Raw genomic sequence first — 23,667 nt, 5'->3', positions numbered from 1 at the left:
CAGGGGGGGTGGAGGTTGACAATACTGTAAATAAACTGGGTTTTGAAATAGCAGCTGGGACCTGGGCCCTTCTTTTGGCATCTGAAGCCCTGGGGATGTGGTCCTCACATCCCCAACCTGCTGCTGTTCTGCTGCCCGCCTTCAGTTCCTCACAGAGGAGCCACAGTGCAACTGGTGCAGCTGCAGGGGCTGCATTTCCAGCCCTCTTCACCCCAGGCCTGCGTGTTTAGGATGTGTTTAGGAGCCCATGGGCTCCGCTTTGCATCCTGCTCCTTCCCCTCGGGAATAGAGCCACGGTGCTGCCAGCAAGGGGAATGGTGCTGGGAGCCAGCTCTTGTCTCCCCTTGTCATCGCTCTGGCAGGGCAGCAGGGAAGGAGGGAAGAAGAGACGGAGTCGTGCATGGCTCTGTCAGCTGCTGCCGTTTATTGCACAGGATGGGCTGGAGGGGAAGGTGGACGCCTGGAGCGGGGCCCTGGCCCGCGGCTGCGCAGCTCCAGCGCCAGGCCCCTCGCTCGCTGCCTACATTCAGCGTGGAAGGCTCCCCCCTGCACACACACACACACACACACACATCCACATACATACACACACACACGTGTCCCTGATACACACATGTGCCTTCCCCAGCCTCAAAGCTGGGTCTGGCTATGGGGCAGCCCCAGGTTTTGGGGGCCCAGGCTCCAGTGTCTATGGGGGCAGATGAGCTGTTTTCCTCCCCCCCCCTCGCCCCGAGCCGTGGGGCTGGGTTTGGGGGCAGCGTGTTTGTGGGGTGCTCACAAGCCTCAAGGCAAACCGGCCCTCAACACCCTCCCCTCCGACTTACCTCCAGTGCTGGACCATCACCCCTCGCCTCAGGGCTGTGGAGGGGAGCAGGGACAGGCGCCGGGGGCTGCCTACAGCCCCAGGGGGGTGTCCTGCGGATGCACACACACACAGGGATGGATTCAGGTCAGAGATACCGTACACAGAGCTGCTCACAGGGATGGTGCAGTGGCTTCTATGGGGCGGCTGGAGGGGGGGGGGCAGCGGGACGTGGGGCCAGACTTTGGTCGGGGAGTGGGGCTCAGCCCGGTGCCCCTGGTGGGGGGGGATTGGGTGCAGCGGCCCCGTTGCCCACCCCCGGCACTCGGTGCTCCCGGTCGGGCACGGGGCGAGGCGGCGCTCGGTGCCCCGCGCCTGGCGCGGAGGTCACAAGTTGGAAGAGAGCCTGGACTTGGCCGGGTCCGTGTCGGGCGCGGCGGGCACCGAGTCCTGCGGCCCCGCCAGCGCCGGGTGCGACGGGGACCCCCGCGACGGCGCCGGACCCCGCAGAGCCGCGGGGGGAGCTGGCCCCGGTGAGGCGGCAGCGGGACCCCCGGCGATGGAGGCGCAGGACTCGCGCGTGGAAGCCGGGGGGCTCTGGGTGCTGCCGGCCCCCGGGCCGTGGGGCAGGGAGGGCTGCGAGGCCGAGAGGGGCCGCGACTCCTGGCTGAGGCTGCTGGTGGGCAGAGCCTGCGTGCTCTTGTGCGCGGCCAGGCGCTGCGGGGAGCCGGGAGCCTGCTGCTGGCCCAGCGAGAGCTGCGAACCGAGCTGCACGGCGAACGTCCGGGCGGCCAGAGGGCTTTGGGTCGGCGGGCTGGCCGCGGCGAAGGCGCTGGTGGAGGCGGGCATAGCCGCGGGTTGAGCCGGGTCCTGCGCCGGTGAGGGGTTGGAGGCGTGGGGTACGGGAGGCTGCGGCTGCGGAGGGGGGCTCTGCTGCAGCAGGACCGGCGAGACGGCGAAGGGGCTGGGTACGGCCGGCGCGTACTGCAAGCGGCGCATCATGCGGGGCGAACCCAGCGCCATGGAGCCCACCAGCGGGCTGGCCATCTGCGGGCAGAAGCTCATGGCGACGGCTTGTTGGAGGGTGGCGATGGCCGAGGTGACCTGAGGCTGGACGGGGCTGTACATGGCCGGGTGCTGCTGCAGCTCCGCCTGCTGCACCATCTCCCGGTCGTACTTGACGATCTCCTGGATGATCTCGTTCTCCTGGTTGTTGAAGACGCCCGAGTTGAGGTCGTGCTGCACTTTATGGAGCAGGATCGAGTTCTTCTTCCCTGCAGGGCCAGGATGGGGAGAGCCTGGGTCAGGGTACACTGAGACAACACAAACCCCCCCTCAAGCCCTGCATTGCCATGACACCCACCGATGCGGTCGAGGCGGTCGATGGCCACGGTCTCGAAGGCCCTTCGCATCATGGGGTACTCCTCCAGCACCTCATTGAAGTTGTCCACCGAGAGCGAGTAGAGGCGGCAGTAGGTGTCTGCGCGGACACTGGCCGTGCGCCGGCCCCGCGTCAGCAGGCAGATTTCTGGGGTGGAAAACACCAGTGTCAAGCACCAAACACCATCAGTGGGACTGGAAACGGGGCAGAACGCGTTGTGGGTGCCCCAGTGCCTAGCACAGACCCCACCAGCGCTCACCTCCGAAGTAGGAGCCATCGGAGAGCTTCATCTCCTTGTTGCCCTTGGTGAGGATGCTGACCACCCCGTGCTGGATGAAGTACATCTTCTTGCCGATGGTGCCCTCGCGGATGATGTAGTCGCCCGGCTGGAACACCTCGAACTTGAGCTTGGTGAGCATCGCCGTGACGAAGTTGGGGTCCGCGTTGGCGAACAGCGGCATGGAGGCCACCAGCTTGCGGCAGTTGAAGTTCACGATCTCCTGCAAGGAGAGGAGGTGAGGGGATGGGGATGCGGCTTTCACACACGGGAGCCCCGGGTTTCATGGAATGGTTTGGGTTGGAAAGGACCCATTTGGAGCTACAAAGCCTTTGGAATAGGTGCTCAACCCCAAGCAGGAGGTGGTGGGACCCCCTCCACTGCATGAAGCCCCTCACTGGGGGTTGGACGTATCCAGTCCCCATCCTCACTGCAGCACCCTCACCCCTGGGGTCCCCACCTCACGCAGGGGCTCGTTGAGCTCCCCCAGGATGCTGTCCTCATCGAACATCTTGCCCTGGTAGCGATGCTCGTAGTAGTCATGGATCTTCTGTCGGAAGTCGGCGGGCAGCTTGTGGAAGGACATGTACTGCTCCACCTGCTTGTACTGTGGGGAGAGGCAGCCTCAGCACCCAGCCGTGTCCCCCTCCGTGGGGCTGCTCTGTCTCCATCACCCCATCGGATGCTATGGACACAGAGCCCTCACCCTGCAGCTCCAGGAGGGGATGCGCTGGCTGTGCGCAGGGCAGGAACCATGGTCCCCATCCAGCCCAGTCCTACCTTCTCCTGGTACTGGCGCCGGGAGGAGTCGAGGGACTGGATGAGGGCGGTGGCGTGGCCGATGAACATGGCATAGCACGTGGCACCCACGATCATGCTCAGCATCGTCAGCCAGATGTCCGTCATGCTCTCGGGCGCCTGCTTCCCGTAGCCGATGCACAGCATGTGGCTCATGGACTTGAAGAGGGCGAAGGAGTAGAGCTCGCTCCAGGAGTCGTTCTGCAGCGACAGAGGGGGCCTCAGCTCCTCCTTGCACCATAGGCACAACCAGGGGCTGATCCCGGTTCTGGATCTTCCATCCCCAGGGCTCAGCACTAGGATTTGGTTGGTTGTGACAGTCCCACCTCGCAGGTGAGATCCAAACAGACCCAGTGCCCGGCTCCCTTTACATCATTCTGTGCTATGGATTTCTTCCTGAGCTCATACACAACAGCTCAGTGAAGCCCCTGTGATATAAGTGCTGTGATGGGAACAAGCTCCAGGTTTGTGGAAGCCCCGCAGTTACTGCAGCGATCAGGAGCTTGCTGGGGGCACCTGGGGCAGGAATCCCTCATCCCAGCCTTGTGCAAAGCCCAAAGTTCCATGGAATCATAGAATGGGTTGGAAGGGACCTCGAGGCTCATTGATTCCAACCCCCTAAGGGACAACTTCCACTGTCCCCCAGGAGCGAAGCAGCCGGGGAAGGAGAAGCACAAGACACTGGGGAGAGGAAGAGGAGGAAGCCAGAAAGGGGGAATGGAGCGGAGATGGAAACGCTGGCAGAGCAGGAAGAGAGGGATGGGGGGAGAAGAGCCCTTTGCAGCAGGGCTGAGAGGGAGCAATTAGAGACAGGGCCCATTATTTATTAATAGCAGCTTTGTTGCTAATGAGCAGCAGAAGGCAGCAGGGGACGGGGCAGAGATTCCCTGTCGGCATCTTCCACCCGCCCGCATCGATCCGCTTGCTCCCGGTCAGTGGGAGGAGGCCAGAGGCCACGGGGATGGAGCCGGCACTCACCACCATCCCGTTGATGGAGACCCAGCAGTTCTGGGGGAAGTCCTGCAGCATGGGCACCAGGAACTGGAGGCAGCCGTCCCAATGGCACAGCAGCAGCATCATGCCGATGAGGTTGATGATCCGCATCACGGCGCTGGCCAGGTCGTACGTCATGTGGAAGATCTGGGGGTGAAGGGGGGCACTGGATGAGCGCAGGGACCAGCTTGGGACACAGACCCACATGGTCTGAGCTGGAGCAAGGCACTGGCAGCGGGTCCCTGAGCTCCCTATTTATATCCAGTGCCTAATGGCTGCGAGCATGGATGGGGATAAGGCGATGCTCAGGGAGAGCCAAGTGCTCCCAGTGCTGGGAATGGATGGGGCAGCCCCGGGTGGTTCTGGTAAAGAGGGCCCAGCCCTGGGCATGTCCCTTCCCCACTGTGGCTGATGGCAATGGCCCCCCCGTTGCAATGTGGGGTTGTGGTGGTTCCAAGAAGATCAGAACTTGGCTGGAGCAGCTCTGGAGCCAGGCTGAGAGAGCTGGGCTGGAGAAGGGAAGGCTCCTGAAGGGGAGACCTTAGAGCAGCTCCAGTGCCTAAAGGGGCTGCAGGAAAGCTGGAGAGGGGCTTGGGACAAGGGCCTGTAGGGACAGGGCAAGGGGAATGGCTTGAACCTGCCCGAGGGGAGACTGAGCTGAGCTCTTAGGGAGAAGCTCTTCCCTGTGAGGGTGCTGAGGCGCTGGCACAGGGTGCCCAGAGAAGCTGTGGCTGCCCCATCCCTGGCAGTGCTCAAGGCCAGGTTGGACACAGGGGCTTGGAGCAAGCTGCTCCAGTGGAAGGGGTCCCTGCCCGTGCCCTCACTGCCTTCATCCCTGGAGCTCTCCCTGCTAAATCCCATCTAAAAGTGGAAAGGGCACAGAGCCAGGAGCCTGGCAGCGAGCGCAGCCACATCCTACACAAAGGCAGGACCCCTCACATCCCCAAACCCCATCCCACCCATTGGCACCATGGGCAGCCCCCAGACCCTCGCAGCTCCTACTCTCTCCATCCAGTCCTACTGCTGCCGGAGGAGGATGGACCCCTGCAGGGCTGCATCCCAAGGGATCCTCACCTCCTCCCACTGGTGGATGTAGCGGATGAGGCGGGAGAGGCGCAGGAGCCGCAGGAGGCTGAGGATCTTGGTGAAGCGCACGATGCGGAGCGCACGGGCGGTCTTGTACACCTCCGAGTCTATGCCCTTCTCCACAATGAGGAAGACGTAGTCCACGGGGATGGAGGAGACAAAGTCCACCACAAACCAGGTCTTGAGGTACTTCTTCTTGATCCTCTCAGGGTCCAGGATGATTTCCGTGTTGTCCTCAATGACAATCCCTGTCCGGAAGTTCAGCACCAGATCCATCAGGAAGAAGGTGTCGGAAACCACGTTGAACACGATCCAGGGCGCCGTGGTCTCCTCCTTGAAGAAGGTGATGCCCACAGGGATGATGATCAGGTTGCCCACCATGAAGAGGAGCATGGTGAAGTCCCAGTAAAACCTGTGGGGGGGGAACATGGAGGAGGGTGTCACCACAGCCCCATCCCATCCCCGGTGCCGGGTGCTGTCCCTATGATGCCACCTCTCCCCATGGACCGCATCCTGTTCCACCATATCCAAACTGCCCCGGGCCTGGTCCTGGAGCCGAGCACGGCTGTGGTACCATAGGGCAGTGGGTGCAGGATGATGCTGGGGGCTCTTCCTGCTGGAATGGTGTGGCTGGAGGTCAGCCCTGAGCACCCAAACCCAGGCAGGTCCTGGGACAAGGGGAGAACGATGCCACCGACACCAGTGGGGAACAGACCCTCCCTTGTGCAGCCCTCACCTCAAACACCGGCAGCGCTCGAGGTGCTGGAGGGCAGGAGGCGCCAGCGCGGCTCCGGGAGCAGGGACCCGAGGATGGGGCCAGAGACCCCGGTGAGAGCCGGGTTCCCCCCCAGCGCTGCTCCCCCATGGCGGGGGCTGCAGATCGGACCCCGGCAGCGCGGCCGCAGCCGCCGCAGCTCCCGGTGCAGCGCATCACGTAGAGCTGCAGCTGCAGCGCCCGCGGCCCCGGGATGCCGCTGCTCGGCTCCGCTCCTGCCTCACCCCCGTCCTTCCTCCTCGGCCACCGATGCCCTTTTAGAGCATCTGCAAGGTCACGGCAGCCCCATCCCGGTGGGATCATGCGGAGGGGACCCCTGGGGGGGGGGGCAGAGAGGGGGATGCTCCTCAGCACCACGCACACAGACACACAGGACCCTTGCCCGTGTGTCTGTGCAGCCGCAGGTAGGAGCCCCGGGAGCTGTAGGGGCTGCCCTGGCCACGCTGCCATGGACGGGGGGGGACGATGGGGCCACATCCCGCACACAGGAAGGGCGGATGGATCCCTCCCCCCGTGCAGACTAGCGCAGGACCAGAAGGAGCATCCCCGCTCCTGACCTTTCTCCAATGACACCTTCGCCATGTGAGCCGTTGCCGTGGCAACCGCGAGTGATGTCAGCGCTGCACAACGATGACTTCACACCCGGGGCTGTCTCCAGGGTACCCTCAAGCCGCTGCACCCCGTGACCCCCAGCATCACCCCCAGGCTTCCCCACAACCCCAGTGAGTGCCAGGGGGCAAAGCCCAAACCACAGCAGCCCCGGCTCCAAGCCCTTTGCAATCTGGCTCAGCCAGGGGAGGATTTGGGCTGCTCCTGATCCTCCCCCTGCCCCAACACACGCAATGGACACTGCGCGGTCGCTTTAGGGACCTGGGTGCGATGCCAACGCTTTCCTCCTTGGAGGGCAGCCTGAGCACAGCAAAACGGATCCAATCCAGGCTACTAAAAATAGCTGCAAACAAATTAATGAGGATCCTCAGCACCCTCTCGCTTGCTTCTGACCCAGTTGAGTGATGGCGATGATGGCAGAAGATGCCCAAAGCCTCTGAGAACCGGGGCTGCTCCATCACTCCCCTTCCCAGTGATCCCATTGAGGGGGCATTGAGCTGCCCAAGACCCTGCTCTGCAGGAGGTGCCCTCAAGGGCTGAGCCCCTTGGGCTGCCCAGTGGGATAGGTGTGGGTTCGGTGCGGGATCGGTGCAGGATCAGCACTTCACAAACTCACACTGAACACTCAGATTCAAAAACGAGGTCGTTCTTAGAAGTGGGTTAAGAAGCCAACAAACAGCTGAAGTTTGCCAGAGCCAGGCGAGCGTCCCAGTACAACCAGCGGTGCTGAGCGACTGGTGCTGGAAAAGCCTTTTACCTTGTGGGGTCCCTTAGGAGGGGCAGGAAGGAAAAAGCCTTTGGGAACTGCTCAAGGGCCTGAACCTTACCAATCCCAGTCACAGCCTTCCCCCCTGCTGAGCATCCCATGGGTCTGACTGCCCCACACTGATGGCACAGAGGGGTGGAAGGACTCCTCAGCACTGCTAACACTGGGACCAGCAGCAGCCACAGGGAACCACAGCCACTTGGTCCCGCTGCTCAGGAGCCCCAGTGTGGCACCATCAGAGCGGTGGCACCATCCTGGCAGTGGCAAAGCCCCAGAAACCAGTTTAACACCGGATGAGGAACGCTCTGGCCAAGCAGCACTGGAGACACATGCTCCGGATGCTGCTTCACCCCCAATTCAAGTGTGGGACCCACTCTTGTGAGCACGGGAAGGGATGTGGCCCCCCAGCTCCTGATCCCACCCCAACAGAAGCGATGAAGAAGTCAATGCTAAGCTGGGCATTGACAAAGACCAGAAGCAGCAAAGACAGAGGCGATGACTGTGCCACAGCACCCAAGAGGAAGCAGCACCATTTACCAGGTCTCTTTTATCAGATTTGTGCCTCAGGATCCCCACCAGCCGCCCCAAGCTGCTTCCCAATAACCCCAGATTCATGTAAACAGCAACTTGGGTTCCTGGAGCCAGCCTGCCCCTGAATTGTGCAGGAATAACGGCAGTGCCGTGTCCAGGAGGAAACAGGATCTCTAAATGAGACCGATTATGAAATGATGTCACATATGCAGATGGGCAATGATTTCCTCTTCAGATGGGAAAATGGATTTTGCCAGGCTGGGCTCCTGCTCCGTTATCGTTGGGAGATAAAGAGGGGATTATTTGTGTAAGGCAGGACAATGACGGACGCACGTCCCCAACGCAGCTTCCCCAGCACCAGGCATGAGCATGGAGCCGATCCTGTCCCTGTGCACGTTACTGGAGCCAGGCGATGCCGATGCCGGGGCTCTGCCCGCAGCTCCTCCCCGCTGGGCAGGGAACTCTCCTACGCCACTTGCAGCATCAAAACACGGCCAGCGGCTCTTCCCCAATGGGTTTCAAGTCTTGGCAGCGCCTCGGGGAGGGATGGAGGCAGCGCGGGGCAGGCGGACACCGCGACTCCCCAAGGTCACCCCGGCGGGGAGCGGAGCCTCCGAGGCCTCGCTCCCACCCCGGGCTCGCTGCAGGGAGGCCCCGCTCTCAAGCAGCACCGCGGGCTCTGGCCCGGGTGCCGTCACCGCGCTCCCGGCCTCCTGCCCAGAGGGGCGGCATCCCCCGGCTCAGCAGCCCCTGCCTGGCACCGCCGCGTCGGCTCCGCTCTGCACCAGAACCCCGGTGCCCAGAGCCAAGGAGGGGGCTCCGAGGGGTACCCACAGCCGGTTCCCTATGGGGATGTCTGCCGTGAGGGAGCGGGAGCCCTGGGCAGCTCAGCCCCGAGGGGAGGCCTCCGGTTGCTCCTGTGCAGGATCAGCCCAGGAACCGCACATGAGGGTGGGAGCAGGAGGTGCTGGTCCCTGCTCGGAGCCCGCTTGGCCAATGCAGACCTCATCACCTGCACCGGGGACCCCTGCGCTGGTGGGGACCTGACCAGATCCCGGGGTCTGGCTCAGCAGCATCCCCACAGCGGCACACAGCAACCCCTCCTCGAGCCTCCCCATGCACCAGAACGACCCAGAGCCGAGCCCCTCGTCCTCCCCCAGCCGCTGCCTAAAGACCCTCCGGGCCCTTTGAGGTCACAGGGCCAGTGGCCGCCGATGGCTGGTCACCAGCGATGCCAGCAGGCTCTTGGCCACCCATCCCACAAGGTGCTGTGCCATGGGGCCACAGCCGGCCGGGCCACGCATCCTTCCCAGCAGCGTTCGTGGGATTCGGGAAGCATTTGCCCCTGCTGAGCTCCCCCAGATGGAGCTGCGGAGTCCTCCCCGGCTTTGCCATTCCTCAGCTGGAAGCCGACCTGGAGGACTCCGCTGCTCTTGGGAGCGAGCTCAATCCCTCCCCAACTCCCTGAATCCTAAGGACAGGATCAGGCCTCCCTGGTTTGGGGAAGGGGGGGGTTTCCGCAAAGCCCTGCCCTCGGCAGCAGGGACCGGGGCTGAGCCAAAGCCCGGAGGGGCTCCGCAGGGTCCGTGCTGGGCCCGGGGGACGCCAACGGGGTGCGCGGGAGGCACCCCCTGATCCAAGCAGAGGGCTCCGGGTATCCCGGCTCCCCCGGGGAGGGGGTGCCCGGCCTCCCGCCCCTCCCCGCACGCACCAGCATCCGCGCTGCCGCCCAGCCCAGCTCAAGGTGCCCTCGCCCGGGGCCATCCAGCCCCATCCCACCCCGTTCCCGTCCCGGTCTCACCTGAAGTCGCTGTAGGGATGGATGATCCAGGCCCCCGCGGACTTGACGCGCTCCTGCTCCCGCTCCACCGCCTTCTGCGAGCCGAACATCCGCAGCGAGAACTTGTTGACGCCGGGCTGGAGCATGGCCCCGAACTGCCGCTGCATGAAGCTGGCCTGGCTCCCGCGGGCCTCCTCGCCCGCATCCTCGCCCGCTCCCTCCTCGGCCGCCTTGGCCCCGCCGGGGGACCCGCTGCTGCCGCCGCCGCCGCCGCCGCAGGAGAACGAGACCTTGGGCTCCCGGGGCGGCTCCGGGCCGGGGCTCCGCGGCGCTTCCCCGCGCCGGCACTCGCCGTTCGGAGACCCCTTCCCTCCGCGGCCCCGCGCCCGTCCCCCCGCCGCTCCCCCTCCGCGCTTGGCCGCATCGGCCGCATCCTCCTCGGCCGCTGTCGCTGCCGCCGCCGCCTCCCCGCGGCCCGCCCGCATCCTTGCCGCTGCCGAGGCCACCGGCGGCCGAGTGGCGCCCGCCGCCGCGGCGGGGGCGGGCCGAAGGCGGGCGGAGGGGCCGGGCTGCGGAACGGGCGGCTCCGCAGCTCCCCCCGCCGGTGCGGTCCTCGCCGGTGGTACCGGTGGAAACCCACCCGTGTCCGTGCGCTGGCCCCGGGGAGGCTCAGAGCGGCCCGAGCGCACCCCTGGGCTGAGGACGGAGCCGCAGGGACCCCATGGTTGCATCCATCCCTCTCCCCTTGTCCTGAGCCTCCTGCACCGAGCCGGCCGCCGGGGTGGGCACAGGGGATGGAGGCTCAAGGCTGGCCCCGCAGCACAGGGCGGCTCTCACATAGCCGGGTCCAGCAGCCGCAGACAGCAGCGGGACGGACACCTCCGCCAGACACAGCGGGTGCGATGCTCGGGGGCAGCGGGACCAACCCCTCCCGACCCCCGCCAAGCAACGAGTAACTCCCGCTACCGGTATCCCCGAGCACCGTCGAGCGGCCGCAGACGGGGCCCCCCCTTCTCGGGGTCACGGTGCCTCACGGAGAGCGCGGCCGGGGGGGTGGCACCATCTGCTGCCCACGGCGGGGAAGCGCAACCGGACCGTGCGTTGAGCCCCGCTCCCGCACCAGCCCCGCTCCGTGCCCGGGGAAGGGGGAGCAACCGCGGGGCCTGCACCGAACCCACGGGAGAAGACACCCCAAAAGGGATGCTCCAGGCTCGCTCCGCACTAAGCCACCCCCTGCAAGGGGAGAGCCCGTTCCTCCCAAGCCCATGGGAGCATCCCCCCGATGACCCAGCACTGAACGGAGATGGAGGCTGGAGCCCCCCAAAGAGCGAGGTGGCAGCTCAGGGCTCACCCCGAGGCATCATCAGGAGCCCCACATGCGCTGGGGCGCTCTCCATTGATGGAGATCTTGTTCACCCCATCCCTGTCAGTGCCGCAGGGGAGCAGCACGTTGCTGCTGCTCCATCTCTCCCCAGGCCGGTTGTTCCCCTCCCTCCCTTGCCAACCAAGAGGCACAAGCGGTGCTTTGTGCTGCAGCAGAGCCAGGGCAGGCAGGACCCATCGTCCTCATCAAGGAAATGAAGCCCTGCATTGATTTCTCACCAGGATGGCACCCGCCAGCACGAGGCCGGCTCGGAAAGCTTTGCATAACCCACTTATAGAGCACAGAACCCGAGCTGCTGCAGCAGGAACAGGCAGGAGGGACCCAGCACCACAGCTGCTGCCACCTCCCCACAGCCACGCTCCCACATTACCCCTTTGCAGGCAGGGAGAAGGCTTTGGGTGCAGAGGGAGGCTTCAAGGCCATGGAGCAGGCTCAGCCAGGGCATGCAGTGACTCCTCACCAGCCCACAGCCACCCCTGCTTCACTCTAAGGGCTGGAGCTCCTTCAATAGCAAAGGGACCCCCCTCTTCCACATCCTCCATCCTCTCCACAGGCACCAAGGCCTCAACCCTTTCCCCTGGGAAAAAGAACTGCTTGTAGCATATCCTGCAAAGGCCCCTTAACCCTATGGGCACAAGATGCTGAGTAACCATGCAGCAGGGCAAAGGGACTGCCCCCAGCATCCCTCCAGGTGCCGCAGAGCAGGAAGCACCGCTCATCCCCTTCCCAGAGGGCTGAAAGCCTCAAGCTGCACGTACAGGGTGATGAGAGCCAGCACCAAGCTGAGACACGGCCCCATGCTCCGCAGGCATGAATGAGCCAGGGAATCAGGCTCCTACCCCCAGGGAAGAAAGCAGAGACCAGGCAGGGATGGAAAAAAAACCAGAGAGAGGAATCGTCTTTATTGGTGTGTTAACAGAGGGAACAGGTCGCTGCTACCCAGCACTACAGGCATTAAGACTGCACGAAGCACTCGGCTGCTCTCGCTCCTACCTCCCAAACCCCACCAGCTCAAGCCTAAGAACACACACACGCGGTTAAACTGCCCCCAGCCCCGCTGCAGTAAGGGGAGAAGAGATCCAAGCCCATCCCATACGTTCACAGCCGTGGTACCCATCTATGTCCAGCTCCAACGCTGCTTCAGGTTTGTTGAAGAGCATTTAAAAGGAAGCTCTGGAGAAGCTGCTTGGAATCAGCACTTCCACGTGAGGGAAAGGTGCAGCCTTGCTGCTGGTGATGCCCTGGCTCAGCTCAAGTCATCACCACAGCAGCTCCATACACATTTGCTGCACCTTCAAGTCTTACCCCAGCTCCAAAGCACAACAGTGCGGCCAGGAGGGCGTTCCTGCTCTTCCCATAGGTGAGGAAGTGATGCTCTCCCAACCTACCCCCTGGACCAATAGCAAGAAACCTAAACAGAGACAGGCAAAGACTACCAGAAACAAGGGATTTAACATTTACAGGTAGAAAAACCCTCCCACAACTCTTTGTTTAAAAAAAAAAAAAAGGAAGAAAAAGTGTATTTTAGATTCTACAACTGAAGTTTCTTTAGGAAGTGAAGGATCTGCGCTGTGAGGATGCTCGGGGGTATCTCCTGCTGCTATTTTCCACCCCCCTCCTGACAAAAGGATTAGAAGAAAACAAGGTTGTCCAGATGAGCTCTTCAGCTGCACATCACCTGCGGGGAGAGAAGGCAAAGCCAGTGAGAACACAGTGGGACCAGTCACGCTGTGCTAGGGGAGGGTGATGGAGTGGTGCAGGATGAAGGCTGTGGGCAGGAGTCATCCCACAATCCTGACTTTCCCATCCTGCAGCCCAGCGCTGCCTTCCCCCTTTCCCCTTGGCACATGCAGATGCTCCAGGGCTCCAGTAGGTTCCAGCCCAGCTGCAATTCCCACTGGGAATGAATGGTGCTCACCTGGCCCCTGCTCTCAATTCGCGTTTCTCTGGCGGACGTTCTTGTCCTTGTGGTTTGTGGCATTGCTTTTCCTGGGAAGAGAAAAGGGGCAGTGAGGGGAGAAGCAGGAGGGCACAAGCTCAAGAGAAGGCAGCAGGACACTGGAGCATCCCCAGCAGAGACAGGGATGCTGTTGTCCCACTCAGGCCGCATGCAGAGCACTGGGGTCGGTTTTGGGCCCCACTAACAAAAAACAAGCTGGGGCCAGGCTGGAGGGGATCCAGAAGGGCCACAAAGGTGACCCAAGGGACTCAGCAGCACATGAGGAAAGGTGGCCCAGGGGGAGAGCTTATCCCCATGTTCCAGTGTTTGAAGACTCCCTTTTACAAGGAGTCAAATGGCAAGGAATCACGGATGTAATTCAGGTCCTAAAGGTGGTCAAGAGGAGATGAGGAAGGAATCACAGATGTAATTCAGGTCCTAAAGGTGGTCAAGAGGAGATGAGGGACCATAAGAGAGTCAGTTTTGAGGCACGGGTGCCATCTCCAGTTCAGTGTGGTTTATACATAGGCCCCATTCAATGAACCACAGTGGGGGGAAGCCTGCCAAACCAGCAGAGTTATTCCCACACCAGCCAGAGCACATTCCCTGGATGAGATCTGGCTGGACAGGAAAAGAGGCAGGTACTTACAGTGGTGCAGAGCCTCCATCGTCATCTTCACATTCCACACAGCATGGAAGAAAGAAAGAACAACCAACATCAGGGAAGGGCATGGGAGATGTAATCTCTGCCACCTCTTAAACCCCTGGGGGCTGCATTCCAAGGAGCTCACTGGATTCATTGGATGCCACTGCCCCAACAGGGCTGAACCCAAAGGGCAGCTCACCCCCAGGGCAGAGCAGGGGGTACTGCCCCCAAGCTGCTTCTTGTCTAAGCTTAGGCAAGGCACAGACTTAGACGTAAGCTGCTGTTACGCAGCCACAGGGATGAGGTTGGGCTCAGGGGATAACAAAGTCCCCATCACCCCCCTGCTCCAGAGCACAGCTCAGGTCTGGTGCCTCCAACCCCAAGGCATGAGGCAGACCTGAGACTGCCCCAGGAGCCAAAGGGAAGCATCCAGAGAGGCTCGGAAGCAGCCCCATGGGCCGGTAGCATCCTTTTGGCATTCCCACCCTGTGCATCCCCAGCAGAGCAAGCAGCTCCTCCCATCCCCAGTCCTTACAACTGGGAAAGGAACAGATCCACTGGGAGAGGCTGCCACTGAGCTACCCCCTGCGGCCCCTCAGATGGTTCCCAAAGCTCAGATTCAACAGCAAGAGGGGATTCCACAAAGGATGTTCCAGAACTGCGTTAGGGGGGATCAGGAGGAACACACTCACACCACAGCCCTGCTACAGAGACCCACAGCTAAGAGAACACCTCTACCACGTGCCAAGCCCTTCACCAGCTCCTTGCAACCTGACACCCCTCAACAGAAGGGTCCCCATCATCTCCTGCACTGCACCTCAAACAGGATCACCTTGGGCCCCATGATCTGCAGGCAGCTGGTGAGAGGCCAGAGGCAGAAACAGGGCTGGAACTAGCTCCTACTTACCATGCAAGGTGGCACCCAGCAGCAGAGAAGGGAAGAGTGGAAAGATAACACCAGCAAGGATATCACACCTCTCCCTACCCCAGGTAATAGGGAGCAGCTTATATCTGAGCTCTGGAGAGGTGCAAAGCTACAAAAGCCCTTTGAGGAAGAGCAGCACTTTACACCAGGGAGGTGTAAAGCTGTGTGTGTGCTTGTCAAGGGGGTGTGATGCTGTATCCCCATTCACAAGTGCTTGGGAGCTCTGCCCAAGGACACTTCAATAGACACACCCCCTCTCTTTGTGTCCAAGCATCTGCTACAGCATGGGTCAGCACTGGATATGGTCTGGACCAGGCTGATGCCATCAGAAGCCAGATCACTCACCACGCACAGGGTATAGATGGGGAAGATGCAGCTACAGCATCCTTAAGGCATCTGCTTCCCACCCAGGAGCTTCAGAGGGACAAAGCATCTGCTTGTAAAAAGCACCTTGAGTGGAATTCCTCAACCCCTGTGGGAATTGCAGTCCCTCCCCTGCACCTCACCCCATGTCTGACCCCTTCCTGCAGGCAGGAAGGATACCAACCCTTTACACCTCATTGTTAACTGGATCAGATAAGGCAGGAGCAGCTGGGCTCACACAATGCAGATCCTTACTGATAAGGAAAGGGAGGAGCCGGTATTTCCAGAACAGATTAAAGATAGCACTGGGCTCCTCTAGGCAGGATGCTTGGATCTAAAGGTCCAAACCAGACCCCTGAGCTGAGCCTTCACTGCCACAGTCCCCAGCTCCTCCAGAGCAGGGAATACCCAGTCCTGTTCCAGCGCCTGCAGAACGCAGGGGCACCGTGAGCCAAAGGGGCAGGCTGACCCCCATGCATCTTCTCTCAACCCAGACCCAAAGCAGAGCTTGCTGCAGGCCTCTCCAACAGGGCCCATTGGTTGCAACATCACAGCTCAAGCAGGCTGATAGAGACCACCTCGGTTTACAAAGGGAGTTCCAAGCTCTCTACAAGCACATTTCACCCGCACCCTCCAAGTTCCTTCACCTCCCTATAAGATTTAACCCCCCCACCCCACCCCAGGCACCTCTTACCATCAAGAACCTCATCCGGCTTCCTCCTCTTCTCATAGATGAAGATGATGGTGACCAGAACAAGGACTTCTGCCACGATGCCCAGGAAGGGCCAGAGCGCTGCGAGGCGGCTGCGGACGCGCAGGCTCACCGTGGCACTGCCCTGCCCATAGGCATTGGTGGCATTGCAGTGGTAATCCCCCGAGTCCTCCTCAATGTTCAGCTTCAGGATGCGTAACTCTGTCTTGTTGCCACTGGATTTGATGATGTAGCGCCCAGAACCATTGATGATGGGCTGGAGGGAGGGAGGAAGATGCAGTGCTGACACACAAGGGGAGATGCTCGCTGCCACGGCACTGAGCAGCCTGCTCTGAAGGAGCTGATGCTGATGGAATGAGGTCCTCTGCCCCTTTGCTGGGCAGGAGAATGGGAGGAGCACCAAAGCACAGCACTTACCTCTTGGCCATGCTTGTACCAGACCCAAGAAGTGACAGGAGGGAATGAGCTGCACTTGCACACCAGCACTCCTGTGTCCCCTTCGTTGCCATGCTCAGACTTCTTGTATGCCGTCACTTGGGGTGGAACTATGGCAAGAGAAAGAGGATTCAGACACTTCCTTGAAGGAAACACCTGGGTTTGTATTCCCTGGGCACAAACAGGCCCCCAGAAAGCTTGGGTTTGGTTAGTGGGTCTGGTCCCCTCACTTGCCCATAGAAACCCTGATAAAACCGACCTGCTTCTGGTAGCATCCTTTATGAGGAAGGGCTAAAAGAAGCTTTCAAAGGATGCAGGAGGTCACAGCTTCCCCACTCAGGCCCAGAAGCAACCGAAATTACCTGAGATATTCAGATGTCCTTTTATCACTGGGTTTGTTTTGTAGACACACTCATAGACACCAGAGTGCTCTTCCATCTTCCCCTCAATCCTACCAAAAACCAGGAGAGCGCATGAGCATCCGCCACAAGTGCCTTGCCCACAAAGAGACCCCCAAAGCCCATTCCCACGCACACAGGCACCAAACAGCATCAGCAATCTCCTCCATAGGCAGTTTGGCCCATTGAGACCTCACCATGAACCTCCAGCCTCCTCTCTTCACCAAGTCCAACATGGGTCTATTAAATCAGTGACCACTGAGACCTCATGGGCTTGTGGCCTGGTTCCTGCAGAGCAACAGCTTTCTCTCCCTGCCCCAAAGCCATCAGGGCCTCTACTTCCACTCTTCCCTCTTCCATACAGACCACAGGCCAAGCAAAGCCAACAGGATCTGAATGCAGCCCAACTGCTCTCATTACACTGCACACCCCGTGGCAGGCATCACCCCAGCCTCTAAAGAGCCAAGCAAGGTGCTTTGGATCATAGATCCCGAGGGAGGCTTTTCTTCCCATGGAGAAGGCCACTGAAACACATGACAAAGGGAGGTGGGGGGGAAGGAAAAAGCCACCCAGGCTGGGTTATTCCAGCTCAGCACTAAATCTCCTGTTTTCCTTCTGTAAAGCTGCTGCAATGAGCTTGAGTGGATTACACTGCACCGCAACAACCACCTCATTCCACAGCCCGGGACCAGGGAAGGGGCAGCGGAGTTGGAGCCCCAGGGCTGGCCTGGGACAAGGGGCTCTTTGTTCCTTGGGCTGTGCGTGATGCTTCCCACTTCCCAAACCCACTCAGCTGAGGAATCGAGGTCACGCGAGGGAGGCTGGGTTATAAATACTTTAATCCTTGTTCAGCTCCCTGTTGCTATGGGGAGCCGGGCACGTCGGCACCGCCACACAAAGGGATGCGATGCCTCTCCAGCTGCTGGGTCAGAGCCAGCCAGGCCTCACTGTAATGGGAAGGGAAAGCTCACTGCACTGCCACAATGAGCCTGGTATTCCCATTATATCCCCTCCACCAAAGCAGCTCCTCGGTGCTGACCCCAATGGCAAGCAGCATCCCGGCTTGGTCCCATTGGAATGGGCTTTGGGAAGGTACAAACCACCCCCAGGGACAATGGGAAGTCCTCCCCAGCCATGCTGCACATAAAGCAGCAGAGCTCCTCACTAAGAGGACAGTTCTGGTGTATCATTCCCCCCTCCTTTTTGCCCCTCTTTTCCCCACAAGGCAGAAAACATTGGGGTTTCCCAACATTAAAGGTCCCTTCCAACCTCCAGAGTTGATTCTATCATTCCCAAAGCTTGTTTTACTTTGACCTTACATTTAAACCCTTCCATTTGCAGCAAGACTGCAGGCCCTCAGTCAGCTGATAGGAACCATTAACTGTAAAGAAAACCCTGTGCCCGTGCTCAGATCCTTATCTGCCCTTGCTCCTCACACTCACGTGTAGCTGGTGAAAGCGCTTGCGTCCGCATCCGTTTGGAGGATCTTGTCCCCGTGCATCCACTCGTGGCCCTGGATGGGAAGATGCTGCCCAGTCATGTTGCAGGCCAGGACCAGCTTCCCAGCAACACCGGTGACTTGAGCTTTGATGTCTGGACCTGCATGCGGAGACAATTCCATTGCAGTCAGCACATGGCATTCCAGAGGTGAACCTGGGATGCAAACCCCACAGCTCCTTGCCTCTAGCCCAGCTTCCACTTACCTCTGTCAACAGTTCCCTACCAGAACTGACAATACCAGCAGGGGAGACTCAATAACCAGGCACCGTGGGCCTGATGCACCTCGGGATAACCCATGGTAATCCCATAGCCTCTCCCACCCCAAGTGGGATCGCTGCCTTGGGTCCTGGGGGATTCCGAGCCCCCACAATGGGTGCAGCTCCAGCAGAGCCCAGTAAGCAATGGGAAAGGTGGTACCGGGAAGGGCTGGGTATGGCTCTGCTTTTCGGAGCCACTGCAGCACCCACCTCCCAGGACCTGAGCAGGTTTAGACCCCCTCCAGGTATAACACAACCAATGAGCCCGTATGCAAACACCACGAGCATCATCCGATGCAGCCCAAGAGGTCACAGTTAGGACACACAGAACCATGACTCCAAAAGGTCCTGGGCCTTCCCCACGTGCCAAGCAGCAGTAAATGACACATGAGATGAGTCAGGCTTGGGGGTGGCAGTCCAAGAGCAGAGCTGCCACAGCAGCACCTCTCCCATAGCCCTGCTGCACTATGGCTCTTCCTCCTCATCCCCAGACACCCCTGGAGGAAGGTTCTGTGCATTCCCTGGTTGAAAAGCCTGCTCTAACTCCAGCATTCCCAGTAGGACCTTAAAGGAACAACCACAGTTCCCAGGTTTCCCTAGCTCCAAGCAGGTGCCCATCATCTCGGAGCAGAGGGAACGCGGTCGCTCCCACAGGACAAGCAACTCTCCCCCCAAGCCCCAGGCAGTGGCGCACACAGACACGGCCGTTCAAAAACGGTTGCACCTCAGGACACCCCAAAAAGAAAGGCAGGATTTGCTCCCTACTGCTTGTCTGGACCAGCAAGGGAAGCACGGCAGGAGCAGCAGCTCTACGAGCCAGAGGGAAGGATGCTCAGTGGTGGTTACCAGGGCAGAGCCTCCCATAGAACGGAGACTCTCAACTCTACCAAGGCAGCACCAGCACTCGGAGGCACTTGGGAATAAGCGGTTGGGTTCCAGGTCTTTGGCTCCTCGGGATGGCCGCCGGGTGTTTTGGTTGGGAAGCCACAACCCTTTTTGAGCAGGGCCATTTCGGGTCACGTCACAGCGGTGAGGGAGACGACAGAAGGGTGGGAGCCTCTCGGTTCTACAGCGGGAGGGTGAGAGGGGAAGCGTTCAGGAGCCACAGGACACGGGTGCAAGGGTGAGCATGGCAGGAGACTCAAGACACCGGTGTCCCAACAAGTGCCAAGGCCTCGGGGTGCCCACTCACGTTCGATGACAAACACGTTCGCCTGCGAACGGATCCACTTGACTTTGGGGCTCTTGGACAAGTGGTTGCGGTCGGGGTCGTTGCTGGCCCGGCACTCGTACGTGCCCGAGTCGTCGTCGGTGAGGTTGGTGATGGAGATGGTGCTGGTGGAGTGCAGGTTGTAGGTGGCGTTGATCCTGACCCGGTCCTGCCGTGCTCCGTCCCAAAGCTGAGCATAGGTCTCATTGGGCTCGTTGCCCTCAAACCACCACTGGATCTCGGGGATGGGGGTGCCAATGGCCTCGCAGTACAGCTCCACGCTGTCCTGAGTCAGTCTCTTTTGAGACAGCGGTGACTTTATAAAGCCAGCTATGAGTTGAAGAGGTATTAGTGCAAAGTGTTAGTGCAAAAGCAAGAACCCACCCGCTACAAGCGCCACGCATTCAGCCGCTGAGATGGGCACAACTCTTCCTTCCTTCCCTCCCTTGCTGAGCTCTGCCCAGCTCAGACTGGGCTCGGAGGGTTTAAGTGTTGCATCTCCAGCTGCAAACCCAGGAACACAAACCAGGACGTGGAGTTTGCCACCATCCACATGAGGAACCCCCCCCACGGGCACACAAGGGGCAGCATAGAACATGCTGCATCTCACACTGCGACCTATGGGGAAGGGTGAAACAATCCCTGTCATACAAACAGTGAAGCCATAGGATGGGTTGGGACCTTCAAGCTCATCCAGTTCCAACCCCTTTTCCACTGGAGCAGCTTGCTCCAAGCTCCATCCAGCCTGGCCTTGAGCACTGCCAGGGATGGGGCAGCCACAGCTTCTCTGGGCACCCTGTGCCAGCGCCTCAGCACCCTCACAGGGAAGAGCTTCTGCCTCAGAGCTCATCTAATCCCACCTTTTATCCCAGGCAAGGCAGTGAGATCAGCAGTAATGAGATCAGAGGTGTGAGGAGCACCCGCAGGCTTCAGGACTGCAGCACTTTGCTCCTGCAGCAAGAGGCAGGAGGGGGTTCAGCCTTGGACAACACAGTCCAAAGGTAGGTGTGGGCCTGCACAAGGCCGAGCTGCTGAGTTCTTTGGGTTCTCAGTGCTGTGGTCACCAGGAGCAACCTGCTCCAACAGTGACACGGGGCTGGGATAAGGGCAGGACCCAGGGGAGCCGGTCCCAAGCGGGCAGAAGGGAGGCTCAGGCAACAGCACTGCAGGAACGAGCAGCATCCGTGGGTCAAGGGCACTGATGTGAGGAGCTCAGGGGCAAGAGGAACTCGGTGAGGTTGTGATATGGGCGCTGCCCACGCTTCAGATGGGTTTATGGGGCATCCTGCACACAAACATCATTAGGATTCCTGGGGATACCCAGCCCTGTGCCACACCGTGGTGGCCAGGCACAAAGGAGCTGGGTTTGGGAGTGAACTGGGGGCGTTGTGAACACCTGAAGGAGATTTCATAAGAAACGGGGATTTCAACCCCAAGTTTGCTCAAACTCCAGGAAAATATAGGTCAATCTGCAAGGCACATTCCAGAGCCCTTGGGAACTCAGTGCTGCAGCTCTCAAGGGGAACACATTAACTTTACATAGGAAAGAACTGAAAAGGCTGGAAGAACAAGCACGCCTGGATGAGGAAGGAGAGCCCTAACCCCATCTACCACCAAGGCACTGACAGTGATTTCAAAGGGGAGGTGATGGAGCTCCAGAAGTCCTATGGGGGTATCAGCGCTTCTCATCTCCAAGTTCCACCTCCAGAAGCAGAGCCCTGTGCCCAGGCAGGTTGTTTTACACCACAGTCTGATTAAACCCCCTCATTCTGAGTACTCAAAGAACCTTGTAAAGCCCCGTCCTGGTTGCAAACAGGCTCTGGTAAAGATCAAGGCTCCGGGGTGGTTCTGTGCAGCTACAAGGGGATGATTGTTTGCTGACAAAACGAGCCCCTGCAAGGTTATTTGCTCCCGGTTAGAGGGCACTTGGTGCAGTTCAGACAGGCTCAAAAGCCTGGGCAAGCAGGAACAACAGCAAGCCCCGTTCGCATTCCCTTGGGATTAACATCCCCTTTCCTCCCAACACAAAGCCGAGCGGAACGGCAGGCTGGGAAAGGCAACCGCCTCATAGCACAACCCACTATCGACCTGGTGGGATCGATCAGAGCTGCTCCATCCTTTCCCAAAGGGGGACAGGGATGGAAGCAGCTCCTAAACCTTGCCCATTCCATAAGGAGCCCCTTTCCTCTTGGGCACAGCGCGGTGTTGGAGGAGCCGGACGGGACACAGGAGCAGATAACGCTGTCCCCAGTCACCTTCAGCCTAAAAACAACCTCCCCCCCGGAGCAGAGGGAGGAGCCCCGCTGGTGTTCAGTGTCTCTGAGCCCTGCCCCAGGGTTCACTCTCCTGCCGGGCCTGACCTTTGCTTCTTGGCCTCAGAAGGGGACATTTGAGGCCCCGAAGCTTTTTGTCGTTGCCACTAATAGCTGTAAACCCCACTCTGGCACCAGCGGCGCTCCCAGCACAGGTCAGAGGCGAGCGTTTGCTCCTTGTGAGGGCAGGGAGTTCAATCCCAGCCTGGGTTGGGTAGGAAAGGACCTTAAAGCCCATCCAGCTCCAATCCCTGCCGCACGCAGGGACACCTTCCATTAGACCAGGTTGCTCCAAGCCCCTGTGTCCAACCTGGCCTTGATATCCTTATATCCAACCTAAACCTCCCCTCCCCATGCTTTCTGTATGATGAGCTACCAACAGCAGCGATGCCGCCGTTTAAAAGGACCCCGTGGAACCCGCTCCGTAAATCCAAACCGAAACCCCTCATTTCCCAGCCCTGCACACTGCTTTACTTGTGCCATCAGCACCATCGCACCCAAACGCCCCGCAGCCAGGGCAGGACCCACGTTACACAACCAACGGGCCTGTAGGGCAGCAATTCCTTCCGAGGCTTTGCGAAGCAAGGAAACACTTTTTCCCTGGCAGCCCAATGGAGAGGGGGATGCTCCGGGCGGGGAGCACCGTTTTCGGTTGGTTTACCCCCAAAATGCGATGTTAAGGAGGAGGCACCCCCCACCCTCCCGTTCTGCATCAACTTTGCCGCACGGAAACCTTGGGGATGGGCACTTCTGTAGCTCGGGATCCTGGCGCTCTTTCACCTCCAGCCTTTGGGGCTTGGCACCGAGACCACAAACAGGCTGCGCATTCCTTAGCGTGCAGGGAAGGATCCGCACGGAGCAGGCAGGACCAGCCCACAACGCGCAGTAAAAAACCACCTCCGCACCGGCCCCTCCCGCACCGCGCCTGAATCAGCGGCCGCGGAGCCCTCCGGCTCCTTTGGGGCGAGCTCCAGGAGCGGCGGGGAAGCCAAGCGCCAGGGCAGCGCATGGCGCATCCCGGTTCGCGTTGGGAGCAGAGGAACCCAACGAGGAGCTCCCCGCACCGCACCGCGGGGATTAGCGACTTACGGGCCACGGGGCCAGCGTTAGGGCTTTAGGGCCCGGAAAGCCGCTACCGCTCCGTAAGCCCCGGAAACGGGAGAAACGGCTGCGAGGAGGAAATCCCCTCCCCCTTTTCCCCTCCGGGAAAGCACCGGGGCTGCCTCCACCGCCCTTCCGCTCAGGGGGCCCGGCCTTGCGCGACCCGGGCCGCCCGCAGGGAACCGGCCCCACCGGAGCCTGGAGACCTCCGATAGCGGAGGCAGAGAGGACACCGAGCCCGGGGCTGCCCCCGCCTGGGCCCCGCCCGCCGGGAGACGTGCCGGCCCGCAGGGCTCCGGCGCCGCTCCGCCCCCCAACAACAACGCCACCGCCCGAGCCCCGCCGAACCGGGCCCTCCCCACCCGAGCCCCCCGGCCCGTACTTGTCCCCGCGACGCCGGTGCCCAGCGCGGCCAGGAGGAGAAGGAGCAGAGCCCGGAGGCCGCATGGTCTCGCTGACGCCGCCGCCATCACTGCCTGCCCGCGCCGCGCCGCCCGCCGCCCGCTATAAGAACCGCGCCGGGTCACGGAGGAGGGGGCGGGCCCTTGGGCGGGATGTGCAGCCAATCGGAAGTCAACGCTGCAAGCAGCCCCGCCCATCCATGCCGCCGCTACCAATTAGAGGAAAGAGGTTGCAAAAGCGCCCTCCTCCTCCCTCCAGTCCGGCGTGGCCATTCCCACCAGGAGG

General features: G+C 60.7%; 2 protein-coding genes across 2 annotated transcripts; both read right to left on the bottom strand.

Moving 5' to 3' along the window:
* Positions 1 to 1,162: 1,162 nt before the first annotated feature.
* Positions 1,163 to 10,312, bottom strand: HCN2 (hyperpolarization activated cyclic nucleotide gated potassium and sodium channel 2). The gene is made up of 8 exons (XM_061356069.1): positions 9,820 to 10,312; positions 5,326 to 5,749; positions 4,237 to 4,398; positions 3,241 to 3,459; positions 2,921 to 3,067; positions 2,443 to 2,683; positions 2,166 to 2,330; positions 1,163 to 2,076 (listed from the first exon to the last, which is right to left on the bottom strand). The coding sequence occupies exons 1-8, from the start codon at positions 10,281 to 10,283 to the stop codon at positions 1,190 to 1,192; spliced, it is 2,709 nt and encodes a 902-aa protein (XP_061212053.1). The 5' UTR covers positions 10,284 to 10,312; the 3' UTR covers positions 1,163 to 1,189.
* Positions 10,313 to 12,053: 1,741 nt separating this feature from the next.
* On the bottom strand, positions 12,054 to 23,472 carry BSG (basigin (Ok blood group)). Its single transcript, XM_061356068.1, has 9 exons — positions 23,363 to 23,472; positions 19,550 to 19,897; positions 18,043 to 18,199; positions 16,565 to 16,653; positions 16,185 to 16,312; positions 15,750 to 16,023; positions 13,771 to 13,795; positions 13,101 to 13,171; positions 12,054 to 12,860 (listed from the first exon to the last, which is right to left on the bottom strand). The coding sequence occupies exons 1-8, from the start codon at positions 23,448 to 23,450 to the stop codon at positions 13,114 to 13,116; spliced, it is 1,167 nt and encodes a 388-aa protein (XP_061212052.1). The 5' UTR covers positions 23,451 to 23,472; the 3' UTR covers positions 12,054 to 12,860; positions 13,101 to 13,113.
* Between the last annotated feature and the right edge of the window lie 195 nt (positions 23,473 to 23,667).

This window comes from Neopsephotus bourkii, unplaced genomic scaffold, assembly GCF_033783945.1.
Source record: "Neopsephotus bourkii isolate Nb327-2 ecotype Australia unplaced genomic scaffold, CSIRO-AGI_Nbou_v1 NB_838, whole genome shotgun sequence".
In the NCBI taxonomy this organism is placed as follows: domain Eukaryota; kingdom Metazoa; phylum Chordata; class Aves; order Psittaciformes; family Psittacidae; genus Neopsephotus; species Neopsephotus bourkii.
This window is presented reverse-complemented; position numbering and strand designations above follow the sequence as displayed.